Source organism: Syngnathus typhle, linkage group LG9 (genome assembly GCF_033458585.1).
Source record: "Syngnathus typhle isolate RoL2023-S1 ecotype Sweden linkage group LG9, RoL_Styp_1.0, whole genome shotgun sequence".
Classification (NCBI taxonomy): Eukaryota; Metazoa; Chordata; class Actinopteri; order Syngnathiformes; family Syngnathidae; genus Syngnathus; species Syngnathus typhle.
The window spans coordinates 39,139-53,069 of NC_083746.1; the positions used below are offsets into that span (position 1 = coordinate 39,139).

The 13,931-nt window shown below is 38.9% G+C and overlaps 1 protein-coding gene across 2 annotated transcripts in view; it reads right to left on the reverse strand.

The window, feature by feature from the left end:
- Positions 1-12,820: 12,820 nt before the first annotated feature.
- The window catches only part of LOC133159652 (titin-like), a 115,439-nt gene continuing 114,328 nt past the window's right edge, over positions 12,821-13,931 (reverse strand). For both annotated transcript variants that reach the window (XM_061286868.1, XM_061286867.1), the window contains one exon: positions 12,821-13,884. In XM_061286868.1, coding sequence (XP_061142852.1) covers positions 13,712-13,884 — 173 coding nt within the window. In that variant the 3' untranslated portion in view covers positions 12,821-13,711. The remainder of the gene's footprint in view (positions 13,885-13,931) is intronic.

The window sequence follows — 13,931 nt, forward strand, 5'->3', positions numbered from 1 at the left end:
GTTTATTTATAGATTCAAGATTCAAGAGTTTTTATTCGCCATGTTTGAGCGTGCCAAACAAGGAATTTGACTTCGGTAGAAACACACCCTCTGTTCAACATTTAGGTGACTAACAACATTCAGGACATGTGAATAATGGCAAAAACAGTGTAGACAAATTCAAAAAGGTGTGAGGAGCAGGATGTTATTGCACAGCAATCTCTCTGAGACTCTATGAGTGGTGTGAGTTCATCAGAGCAACAGCCTGGGGGAAGAAGCTGTCTCTGTGTCTGCTGGTTTTGGCGTACCGAGCTCTATAACGCCGTCCGGAGGGGAGTAGTTCAAACAGACTGCAACCCGGGTGAGAAGGGTCTGTAGAGATGTTCCTTGCCCGATTCCTGGTCCTGGACAGGTACAAGTCTTGGATAGATGGGAGGTTGATTCCAATGATCTTTTCTGCAGTTCTGATTGTCCGTTGTAGTCTGTGCTTGTCTTGTTTGGAGGCCGATCCAAACCAGACAGTGATGGAGGTGCAGAGGACAGACTGGATGAGGGCAGTGTAGAAGGTCTTCAGAAGCTCTCGCGGCAGGTTGAACTTCTTGAGCTGTCTCAGGAAGTACAGCCTCTGCTGGGCCTTCTTCCGGACAGAGTCTATGTGGCCGGTCCATTTCAGGTCCCGAGAGATTGTGGTTCCCAGGAACTTGAAGGTGTCTGTGGAAAGAATAGTATTACTGCAGATAGTGAGGGGTAAAAGTGGTGAAGGGTCTCGCCTGAAATCCACTGTCATCTCCACGGTCTTGAGCGAGTTCAGCTCCAGATGGTTTTGACTGCACCAGTGGACCAGCCGCTGCACCTCCTGTCTGTACGCAGTCTCATCACTGTCCTGGATCAGTCCGATGAGAGTGGTGTCGTCTGCATACTTCAGGAGCTTCACAGGGGAGTCACCTGAGGAGAAATCATTGGTGTAGAGGGAGAAGAGCAGTGGGGAGAGGACGCAACCCTGAGGGGCTCCAGTGTTGGTGGTCCGGGTGTCAGATGTGATGCCCCCCAGCCTCACACGCTGTCTCCTGTTGGTCAGGAAGCTGGTGATCCACTGACAGGTGGAGGCAGGCACCGCAAGCTGGATGAGCTTCTGTTGGAGGATGTCAGGGGCGATGGTGTTGAACGCCGAGCTGAAGTCCACGAACAGGATCCTGGCGTACGTTCCTGGGGTGTCCAGGTGGTGCAGGATGTAGTGCAGTCCCATGTTGACCGCATCATCCACTGACCTGTTTGCCCGGTAGGCAAACTGGAGGGGGTCAAGCAGGGGGCCCGTGACCTCCTTCAGGTGGTTCAGCACTAACCTCTCGAACGATTTCATGACCACAGATGTCAGTGCGACGGGTCTATAGTCATTCAGACCTGTGATGGCGGGCTTCTTGGCTACTGGAACGATGGTGGAGCTCTTGAAGCACGAGGGCACCTCACACAGCTCCAGAGAACGGTTGAAGATCCGTGCAAAGGTGGGCGCCAGCTGCTCAGCGCAGACTTTCAAGCAGGAAGGTGACACGCCGTCCGGGCCCGGTGCCTTCCTGGTCTTTTGTCTCCGGAACATCTGGCGCACTTCCTCCTCGCGGACCTGGAGTGCGGGCGCGGCCTCTGCAAGAGAGTGAGTGGGTGACAACGATGATAGAGGTGTGGACGGAGCAGTTGTGGGGAGAGGTGAGTATGTAGATTGTGTTGCAGGAGGTCCCGTTGTGTGGGAGGACCGATCAAATCTGCAGTAGAACTTGTTTAGCTGGTTAGCAAGTCTTGGGCTCTCTACAGGACGGGTGGTTCGTTTCTTGTAGCCCGTGATGCTCTGCAGACCTTTCCACACCGTTGAGGGATCAGGATTGGCAGAGAGGTGTCTCTTCAGGTTCTCCCCGTAACACCTCCTGGCTTTCCTGACCTCTCGGTTCAGCGTGTTTCTGGTCTGCCTGAACAGCTTGGGGTCGCCGCTCCTGTAGGCCTCCTCCTTGACTTTGCGCAGCCTCCTGAGGTTCGGTGTAAACCAAGATCTAAAATAGGTTGATTTATAGACCAGAAATAGACGTCTAAAATAGGTTGATTTTTTTAGATCTAAAATAGGTTGATATATAGACCTAAAATAGACGCCTAGATTAGGTTGATTTATAGACCCTTAGGTTGATTTATAGACCTAACGTAGACGTTTAAAATAGGTTTATTTATAGATCTAAAATAGGTTGATTTATAGACCAGAAATAGACGTCTAAAATAGGTTGATTTTTAGATCTAAAATAGGTTGATATATAGACCTAATATAGACGCCTAAATTAGGTTGATTTATAGACCCTTAGGTTGATTTGTAGACCTAAAGTAGACGTTTAAAATAGGTTTATTTATAGATCTAAAATAGGTTGATTTATAGACCTAAAATAGGTTGATTTATAGACCTAAAATAGTCAAAACTAAACTGTCGAGGTAGGGTCATTCAACAAAGTTTCCCAACCCTTATTGATTTGCAAAATCTTGATCTTGGCTCAATTTACTAGACGTCTAAATTAAAAACATTAAATATGATCATATTTTGGATTTTTGAAGTCTGAACAAGCCGTAAGTTGTATAAATAATGCACAGAAGTTGTTTGGTTTTAACAAGCATATTGATCCGTACATGTGAATTGGTTATTCCTGTACCACTGATAAAGATAAAATTAAGTTGATTTTCAGACCAAAAATAGACGTTTAAAAAAGGTTGATTTTTAAACCAAAAATTGACTAAACAAGGTTGATTTTTAAACCAAACATAGCTGTATTAAATAGGTTGAATTTTAAACCAAAAATAGACGTCTAAAAAAGGTTGATTTTTAAACAAAAAATAGACGTCTAAAATAGGTTGATTTTTAAATAAAAATAGACGTCTAAAATAGGTTGATTTTAAAACCAAAAATAGACGTCTAAGATAGGTTGATTTTTAAACCAAAAATAGACGTCTAAAAAAGGTTGATTTTTAAACCAAAAATAGACGTCTAAAATAGGTTGATTTCTAGACCAAAAATAGATGTCTAAAAAAGGTTGATTTTTAAACCAAAAATAGACGTCTAAAATAGGTTGATTTTTTAAACCAAAATAGACGTCTAAAATAGGTTGATTTTTAAACCAAAAATAGACTTGTAAAAAAGGTTGATTTTTAAACCAAAACTAGACGTCTAAAATAGGTTAATTTTTAAACCAGAAATAGAAGTCTAAAATAGGTTGATTTTTAGATCTAAAATAGGTTGATATATAGACCTAAAATAGACACCTAAATTAGGTTGATTTATAGACCCTTGGGTTTATTTATAGACCTATAGTAGACGTTTAAAATAGGTTTATTTATAGATCTAAAATAGGTTGATTTATAGACCAGAAATAGACGTCTAAAATAGGTTGATTTTTAGATCTAAAATAGGTTGATATATTGACCTAAAATAGACGCCTAAATTAGGTTGATTTATAGACCCTTAGGTTGATTTATAGACCTAAAGTAGACGTTTAAAATAGGTTTATTTATAGATCTAAAATAGACCAGAAATAGACGTCTAAAATAGGTTGATTTTTGGATCTAAAGACCTAAAATAGACTCCTAAATTAGGTTGATTTATAGACCCTTAGGTTGATTTATAGACCTAAAGTAGACGTTTAAAATAGATCTAAAATAGGTTGATTTATAGACCAGAAATAGACGTCTAAAATAGGTTGATTTTTAGATCTAAAATAGGTTGATATATAACCTAAAATAGACGCCTAAATTAGGTTGATTTATAGACCCTTAGGTTGATTTATAGACCTAAAGTAGACGTTTAAAATAGGTTTAATTATAGACGTCTAAAATAGGTTGATTTTTTAGATCTAAAATAGGTTGATATATAGACCTAAAATAGACGCCTAGATTAGGTTGATTTATAGACCCTTAGGTTGATTTATACACCTAAAGTAGACGTTTAAAATAGGTTTAATTATAGATCTAAAATAGACCAGAAATAGACGTCTAAAATAGGTTGATTTTTAGATCTAAAATAGGTTGATATATAGACCTAAAATAGACGATTCATAGACCAGAAAAAGACATCTAAAATAGGTTGATTTTTAGATCTAAAATAGGTTGATATATAGACCTCAAATAGACGCCTAAATTAGGTTGATTTATAGACCCTTAGGTTGATTTATAGACCTAAAGTAGACGTTTAAAATAGGTTTATTTTTTTAGATCTAAAATAGGTTGATATATAGACCTAAAATAGACGATTTATAGACCAGAAATAGACGTCTAAAATAGGTTGATTTTTAGATCTAAAATAGGTTGATATATAGACCTAAAATAGACGCCTAAATTAGGTTGATTTATAGACCCTTAGGTTGATTTATAGACCTAAAGTAGACGTTTAAAATAGGTTTATTTATAGATCTAAAATAGACCAGAAATAGACGTCTAAAATTGGTTGATTTTTAGATCTAAAATAGGTTGATACATAGACCTAAAATAGACGCCTAAATTAGGTTGATTTATAGACCCTTAGGTTGATTTATAGACCTAAAGTAGACGTTTAAAATAGATCTAAAATAGGTTGATTTATAGACCAGAAATAGACGTCTAAAATAGGTTGATTTTTAGATCTAAAATAGGTTGATATATAGACCTAAAATAGACGCCTAAATTAGGTTGATTTATAGACCCTTAGGTTGATTTATAGACCTAAAGTAGACGTTTTAAATAGGTTTATTTATAGATCTAAAATAGGCTGATTTATAGATCTAAAATAAGTTGATTTATAGACCTAAAATAGTCAAAACTAAACTGTCGAGGTAGGGTCATTCAACAAAGTTTCCCAACCCTTATTAATTTGCAAAATCTTGATCTTGGCTCAATTTACTAGACGTCTAAATTAAAAACATTAAATATGATCATATTTTGGAATTTTGAAGTCTGAACAAGCCGTAAGTTGTATAAATAATGCACAGACGTTGTTTGGGTTTAACAAGCATATTGATCCGTACATGTGAATTGGTTATTCCTGTACCACTGATAAAGATAAAATTAAGTTGATTTTCAGACCAAAAATAGACGTTTAAAAAAGGTTGATTTTTAAACCAAAAATTGACTAAACAAGGTTCATTTTTAAACCAAACATAGATGTATTAAATAGGTTGAATTTTAAACCAAAAATAGACGTCTAAAAAAGGTTGATTTTTTAACAAAAAATAGACGTCTAAAATAGGTTGATTTTTAAACCAAAAATAGACGTCTACAATAGGTTGATTTTTAAACCAAAAATAGACGTCTAAGAAAGGTTGATTTTTAAACCAAAAATAGACGTCTAAAATAGGTTGATTTTTATACCAAAAATAGACGTCTAAAAAAGGTTGATTTTTAAACCAAAAATAGACGTCTAAAATAGGTTGATTTTTAAACCAAAAATAGACGTCTAAAATAGGTTGATTTTTAAACCAAAAATAGACGTCTAAAAAAAGTTGATTTTTAAACCAAAACTTGACGTCTAAAATAGGTTAATTTTTAAACCAGAAATAGACGTCTAAAATAGGTTGATTTTTAGATCTAAAATAGGTTGATATATAGACCTAAAATAGACACCTAAATTAGGTTGATTTATAGACCCTTAGGTTGATTTATAGACCTAAAGTAGACGTTTAAAATAGGTTTATTTTTAGATCTAAAATAGGTTGATTTATAGACCAGAAATAGACGTCTAAAATAGGTTGATTTTTTAGATCTAAAATAGGTTGATATATAGACCTAAAATAGACGCCTAGATTAGGTTGATTTATAGACCCTTAGGTTGATTTATAGACCTATTGTAGACGTTTAAAATAGGTTTATTTATAGATCTAAAATAGGTTGATGTATAGACCAGAAATAGACGTCTAAAATAGGTTGATTTTTTAGATCTAAAATAGGTTGATATATAGACCTAAAATAGACGCCTAGATTAGGTTGATTTATAGACCCTTAGGTTGATTTATAGACCTAACGTAGACGTTTAAAATAGGTTTATTTATATATCTAAAATAGGTTGATTTATAGACCAGAAATAGACGTCTAAAATAGGTTGATTTTTAGATCTAAAATAGGTTGATATATAGACCTAAAATAGACGCCTAAATTAGGTTGATTTATAGACCCTTAGGTTGATTTATAGACCTAAAGTAGACGTTTAAAATAGGTTGATTTTTAGATCTAAAATAGGTTGATATATAGACCTAAAATAAACTATTTATAGACCAGAAATAGACGTCTAAAATAGGTTGATTTTTAGATCTAAAATAGGTTGATATATAGACCTAAAATAGACGCCTAAATTAGGTTGATTTATAGACCCTTAGGTTGATTTATAGACCAAAAGTAGACGTTTAAAATAGGTTTATTTATAGATCTAAAATAGACCAGAAATAGACGTCTAAAATAGGTTGATTTTTAGATCTAAAATAGGTTGATATATAGACCTAAATATATATATATATATATAGCACCTAACCACATCAGACCTTAGCACCTAGCCTCTTAGCACCTAGCCTCTTAGCACCTAGCCTCTTAGCACCTAGCCTCTTAGCACCTAGCCTCTTAGCACCTAGCCTCTTAGCACCTAGCCTCTCGCACTTTACTTGTTTGAAAAGCAGTGGGAAGTAAGACTTATTTCATTTATTTAAAGGGAAGAAGACGTCTTTATTTAATGGGAAGAATGGATTTGCTGGGATTCCAAATTTCCAAAATGGTTGAATGAAGTAATTTCAAATGTGATTTCTGATAAATACTAGGTGTGAACACAAAAACTACTGCACAAGATGGCCAGTTTAATTGTTTGAAAAGGACTGTGCAGAAGAGAGACATATTTCATTTATTTAATGGGAAGGAATAAGACTTATTTAGTTTGTTTAATCTATTTTTGTTCCCAGGCAAAATTGGATATGCTGCAATTGCAAATTTTAACAAAGCACAGTGCCAAATCTTGACTTGAGACCTGCTAGGACGTATTAAACGCTTAGCTAAATTGATAGAAGTTGGTCGTATGAGCGAGTGGAGTAACATGAGATCTATTCTCGTCTACACATAGCACACACAACTTTGGATATTTTGAATGAATGAGTGAGTGAATGAATCTTATTTGTTCATTTAAATGATGACTGTATAAATACTAGGTATAAACAGAAAATCTCCTGCACAAATGGCCAGTTTACTTGTTCGAAAAGGTGTGGGAACAAATAATCTATCCAATTTAAGACAAATGTAGTTACCTCTAACAATGTGTTGCTTTAGCTATTGTTGTCTGTGACTTTCCCATGAATAAAAAGGAAGGACGGACTCACCGAAGACGTCTTCGCCAACGTGCAAGCGTTGTACTTTGTATCCTTCAAACATACAGGCAACGAACACGGTGGAACCTAAAGGAATGAAAGAAAACTTTATCATTTGCCCTCAACCAACATTCGCAGATAAAACACAATGTGACGTGCGGGGTTAGGGTTAAAGGTTGAGGGAGGGGCCCTCGTTTTAAACTACTTTTTTGAAAAGGAGTGTGAATTTATTTAATGGGAAGAAGTAAGACTTATTTAGTTTATTGAATCTATTTTTGTTCCCTGGCAAAATTGCATTTGCTGCAATTGCAAATTTCAACAAAGTATGGTGCCAAATCTTAACTTGAGATCTGATAGGATGTATTAAACGCTTAGTTAAATCGATAGAGGTTGGTAATCAGAGCGAGTGGAGTAACGGTGGTTGAATGAATAAATGAATGTTGAAAGTATTTTAAATTATGACTTTGTATAAATACTAGGTATTAACAGAACATCTACTGCACAAAATGGGCAATTTACTTGTTTGAGAAGGAATGGCAAGAAGAGAAGTATGACTTATTTAATCTGTTTGTTCCCAGGCAAAATTTGATGCGCTGCATTTCCAAATGTCACCACATGATGGTGCCAGATTTTGACTTCAGCCCTGATAGGCCATATTATACACTTGGTTGAATTGATAGAAGTTGGTAATAAGACAGAGTGGAGTAACATGAATGTTCTGAATTAGACATAGTTTGAATATGCTTTTGAATATTTTTAGGTAAACAGTTTAGCTTCACTTTGAGCATCATTTTAGCAGTCTGATAATCAGCCAAATCTTTGAGTTGAAGAATTTGGGATTTAAGAAATAGCTTGTTATCATGTTCAAGGTAATCAGATTTGTTTACAATTGTAATGGCCTTCTATTCAAAACTATTCTGGATTACTACTTTGGATCTTTCTTGAATGAATGTTGAAAGTAATTTAAATTATGACTGTATAAATACTAGGTATTAAAAGAACATCAACTGCGCAAAATGGGCAATTTACTTGTTTAAGAAAGAGTGGCAAGAAGAGAAGACTTATTTAATCTGTTTGTTCCCAGGCAAAATGAGATGTGCTGCAATTCCATATTTCACCACATGATGGTGCCAATTTTTGACGTCAGCCCTGATAGACCATATTAAACACTTAGTTGAATTGATAGAAGTTTTTTGAATATTTTTTGGTTAAACAGTTTAGCTTCGCTTTGAGCATCATTTGAGCAGTCTGATAATCGACCAAATCTTTGAATTGAAGAATTTGGGATTTAAGAAATAGCTTGTTATTATGTTCAGGGTATTACAGATTTGTATATAATTCTAATGGCCTTCTTTTGAAAACTATTCTGAATTACAACTTTGGATCTTTTCTTATATTACTTTGCAACAATATACTCGGTGACAGATTAGGCAGTATATATATATAATACATATGTTAACTTGAGAGTGCCCACACTCAATTTACTTATGGTTATGTGTTAAATCAATTACTGTTAGACATGAAATAGGAGGTGTGGAACATAAATGGAGGAAGAAAGGGGTACTCACCGTTGTGATCAATGAAGCGAGCCTCCAACTGATTTGTATAGTCGTTCTTCTTACAGTGGAAAACGTTCAGCTAACAAATACCGTGGAACCTAAAGGAATGAAATTAAACATGAACATTTAGCCTCAACCAACATACACAGATACAACGCAACGCAACTACGTTTCAGCTAGCGTTAGCTACTCAGCTACACATTGCTATTACAGTGAACGCTAGCTACATCGACAACTTTAGTCAAACTACACAAAAGTAACTCTCTTTAAACACTACGTCCATCTGCTCCTGGTTCGGCCCTCCGGTCCAAATCTAGAACCCAGTTCGGCCCACGAGTCAAAACGTTTGCCCACCCCTGCTCTAGACGGTCCAGTTGCAAGCAGAAATTAAAGATATTTCTGTTGATAATCGCCGAGTTTGTATTCGCGCCCACGGATTCAAATTTTGGCGGAAGCTCCGCCCATCAACGTCACGTCCGCGTCACATGACTGAACGTAATATTATCTAAAACGGTAAATTAAAGTTAAATAAAGTTTTCTTTTTTAATCAACGCAATAATTTACAACCGTTGACCAGAAAAAAAATCGTCGAAATTCGGAGTCTGTGGCTGGAAGCAGACGCAGAGTTCGACGTCGCCCCCAAACGCAACACTCACTCGGTTTTCAAGGCTACAAAAGTACTTCTTTTTAAAAACAATGAGTTGTATTTACCGTGTACGCTCTAGACCAGGGGTCTCAAACTCGCGGCCCGCGGGCCAATTGCGGCCCTCAGGACAATGTTTTGCGGCCCCCTGCCTGAAATAAAATCTTTGTGTTAATGCGGCCCGCGCATTTTTTCTCACATGCATCTGGGGTTTTTATATTTTTAACACCTGTGGGCTCCCGTAGCTCAGGCTCGTGACAACAGAATTAGCGATTGGTCATCTGACCAAGATGGCGGCCGCATTTCTCGCCGCGCAGCACCCCCAGCGGGGTCTACCCTTTTATTATGTCTATGATTGCGAACGCGCGACAATGTGACCGGATGCGGAAGCGCCGAAAAACACCAAAACTGAAACGCGACAGTGACATCAAGTACAACTAAATAATATTACAAAAGCCCCAAACATGTCTTGTTCAAAGCCTGCAGTGAAGAGAAAGGTTGGTGATGAGCACAGACAATTTCAGGAGAAGTTGGAAGTGCAATATTTCTTTGTTGAGCACAGGGGCATCCCGACGTGTCTTATTTGCACAGAGAAAGTTGCAGTGCACAAAGAATACAACTTGAGACGTCATTACACAACTAGACATGCTGAGGAGTATGAGAAATACCTCCCTTAAGCCAAATGTGGCTCGGCTATGCAAGAGGAAGCGCTGCCAGGTCTCTAGCAGTAAGAAGTAGGCAGAAGAAGCCATGTTCATAACAGTTTATGTTCAATGTTCCATTCATGTTCAGAAAGTTACAGGTTAAAGAGCTGTTAATACAGACATTTGAATCTGAATAATAATTACATTTCTCTAGTCAGCAACTATATTTGGTTTATTCAGTCTTCTATATCTGCTGAATTATTATTATCATTTTATTTCTTACTGATTTATTTTTTTCTTGTGAGTTGTTAATTTATTTAAATTTTCTAAGACAAAAAAGGATGAATAAACAAAGACATTTGATAACACTGGAATGTTTTTGTAAAAGCTTTTCTTGTGAAACACCTGCTGCGGCCCAGCCTCACCCAGAATCTACGTCCAGCGGCCCCTGGGTAAATTGAGTTTACGTCTAGAGTCTAGACGGTCCAGTTGCAAGCAGAAAATAAAAATATTTCTCTTCTTACTCGTCGTGTTACTATCCGCTGTGTCTCGTTCGCCGCCATCGCAGGTTTCGGATTTTAATTTTGGCGGAAGTTCCGTCCAATTGACGTCATGTCAAATGTAAATTAGAGTTAAATAAAGTTATCTTTTTTTAATCAACGCGATCATTTACAACCGTTGACCAGGGAGAATCGTCGAAATTCGGCGTCTGTGGCTGAAAGCAGACGCCGAGTTCGACGTCGCCCCCAAACGCAACACTCACTCGGTTTTCAAGGCTACAAAAGTACTTCTTTTTAAACACAATGGGTTGTATTTACCGTGTACGCTCTAGACGGTCCAGTTGCAAGTAGAAAATAAAAATATTTCTCTTGTTGGTCGTCGCTGTGTATTGTTCGGCATTGCCGCCTTCCTACAACCTGCTGTTAGCCGCGCCCTCGGATTAGAATTTTGGCGGAAGCTCCGCCCATCGACGTCACGTCCGCGTCACGTGAACCACGACGTGCAGACGTCATATAGCAAGCGCTATTTTGTTTAGTAGACTGACAGTTGTTATGCGTTGACATAATGGCGCACACTCAAAATAGATTTAAATACATTAAATAAGTCTTCTTATTTAATGACCAGCTCAGTGGCAAGTTCCGCCTACCTACGTCACATCCGCGTCACGTGACCACAACGTGGCCGACGTCACATAGCAACCGCTGTTTTGTTTAGTAGACTTACAGTTGTTATACGTTGAAATAATGGCGCACACTCAAAATAGATTTAAATACACTAAATAAGTCTTCTTATTTAATGACCAGCTCAGTGGCAAGTTCCGCCCACCAACGTCACGTCCGCGTCACGTGACCACAACGTGGCCGACGTCACATAGCAACCGCTGTTTTGTTTAGTAGACTTACAGTTGTTATACGTTGAAATAATGGCGCACACTCAAAATAGATTTAAATAAATTAAATGTCTTCTTCCCACTCCCATTAAACAAGTTAACTCTGTCCACGGATTTGAGTTCCGGCAGAAGTTCCGCCAACACGTCACGTCCGCGTCATGTGACCACGACGTAGCTGACGTCCTATAGCAAGCGCTGTTTTGTTGCTCTTCTGTCACTGCCATTTATACGAGTCTTTGGTTAAGTGGTTAATGTCGTTGTCTCTGATGCGATGGAACTTGTGTTCGAGACCTGCCCTTGGGCTGTGCTATATCAATTTTCTCTCATTTCTGCATAAAGATTATGACTCTTATATTTCATTCATTTTTTTCCTTTCGCTTTTTTAATACTGCTTCATGATTCGCTGAGGTCTCAGGAAATGGGTGGGGCAAGGAGAATGAAAATCATTGGTTGGAAAGGGAGGTGTGGCTATGCAGACGAGGGGTCCTGTGATCGGTGGGATGTGAAGTGGGCGCGGCGTCGTCGATTTGAAATGCTGCCTTCCGATTGGCTGTTGGAAATGTAGCCGTGGTCAGGCCAATTTCAGCTGCGCTCTGATTGGTCAGACTGAACTTGGGCGAGATAGGAGGCGGGCAAAGTGGCACAGGTTTTTGAAGGCAGGTCGGCCACTCGTTATTCTGACTTCTGTAATAAAAAAAAATAAAATAAAAATTTTAAAAAACATAACGGCTCTTCTTTTTGGATTGTTCAGCAGTTGGCCACCGAACGCATTACCGCCACCTACGGTTCGTGACCAAAAAAACAGCAGAATTATTTGTCTATAGAATAAAAGTACACCTCTGCATAACATATTTGCATTAACATGTAACATGATATAAAAAGGAGAATATAGACCAACTTGCCGTAAACAACAATTTCAATGATTCATTTCGATCCCCTAATTTTCATCCCTGTCAGGGGCGGAGCTCGGTGGTGGCCACGTGTGGCCTTGGACACTGTCCAAATGGAGACAACGGTTGAGTAAATTATCTTTCTATGCGGCGCCATCAAACGGACTTGACGGCTTACCATTTGTACTGTAATGCTTTAGCGAGGTGCCCCCCTGGCCACTGTCTCGCCATTCACCCTCAGAGGACAGCCGGGGAGTCGCTAGACACTGCTGAAGAATATTTTTAGCGCTCGGTCACGCCATGTTGCCGCTTCCAGTTTGCTGTGTGAAACCCCCGCCCCTCCCCTCCCCTAAATGCACATGTGGGGAAAAACCAGTCAAGATGTGGTGCTGAAATCATGCTTTACTAGAACAAAAACAATAAAACACCCATGGAGGACAAATGAAACAAAACAAGGTTTGCCACAGCAGATGGAGTCAGCGTGGCAAATAAGTCAATACTTGACTACAAGCTACAATACACACAACACACTCATGAGCAATCCTCCAAGGGATTTGGCGTTGCTTCTGCACAGCAGAGTCCACTTGGACTTTCTTTGGCAGTAAGGAGACGTTCCAAAGGAGCGTCCAGTGCAAGAAGCAGCGCTCCTACGTCAAAGGGGAGAGCACAGGCCACTTGCGCTCTCGGCCGGTCATCAAATCAATTGGTGGTACGATGCAGTCGGTCCGAGCGTGAGACGTCGTCACGCCGCTCGCGCGAGGGTGACGCCGGCGGCGCTCGGGGTCTTACGTTCGCCAGAAATCAGAAAGGCGACACGTGTCCAAAACATCAAGGTTTCTTTTTTGTGTCGAGTTAACTTCAACAGGGAGACGCTCTACCTGCCGAGGAAATCTTAGACGTCAACGTAGCGTTGAGGCGCAGCATTTTAGTTTCTGCTTTTAACAGGGTATTCGTTCCGCACGGGACTTTCTCCTGTTCAAGCGCATTTGCTTTCGTTCCTTCGCTTCATATTCTTGTCATAAATAACAATGCATACATTCCCCATAACCGTCACATCCGGCTATATACATTATGTACATGTCACTGCCAAAGTGTCATCGCATCTGAAAACAATTGGAGACTTGAGTTGGGCAATCACTGAATGTCAAGTTTGGTACAAAAAAAAGTAAGAGTTCCTATATACAAGAAGATAAATTGGTGTCAATTCTTGTTGATTAATCATGAAACAAACCATTGCCAGTGAGGAAAATTGGGGCGGGAGGGGGTTGGAGGGTGTTATATACCAAACGAGGAGGAGGTTTTGTCACGCGATTGAGCGTACGTATGCACAATTTGACGGCTCGTCTCAGATGAGCTCTCCGTGGAGCTGAAAGACGCTGATGTCACACGAACCGAAGAGGCCGAGAAAGCTTCCGATTGTTCCGCACTTATCATTCTTTGTGCATCAGCTGCAAGAAAGCAAGGAACACGTATGCATTAGTCTTTTGAAGAGCTT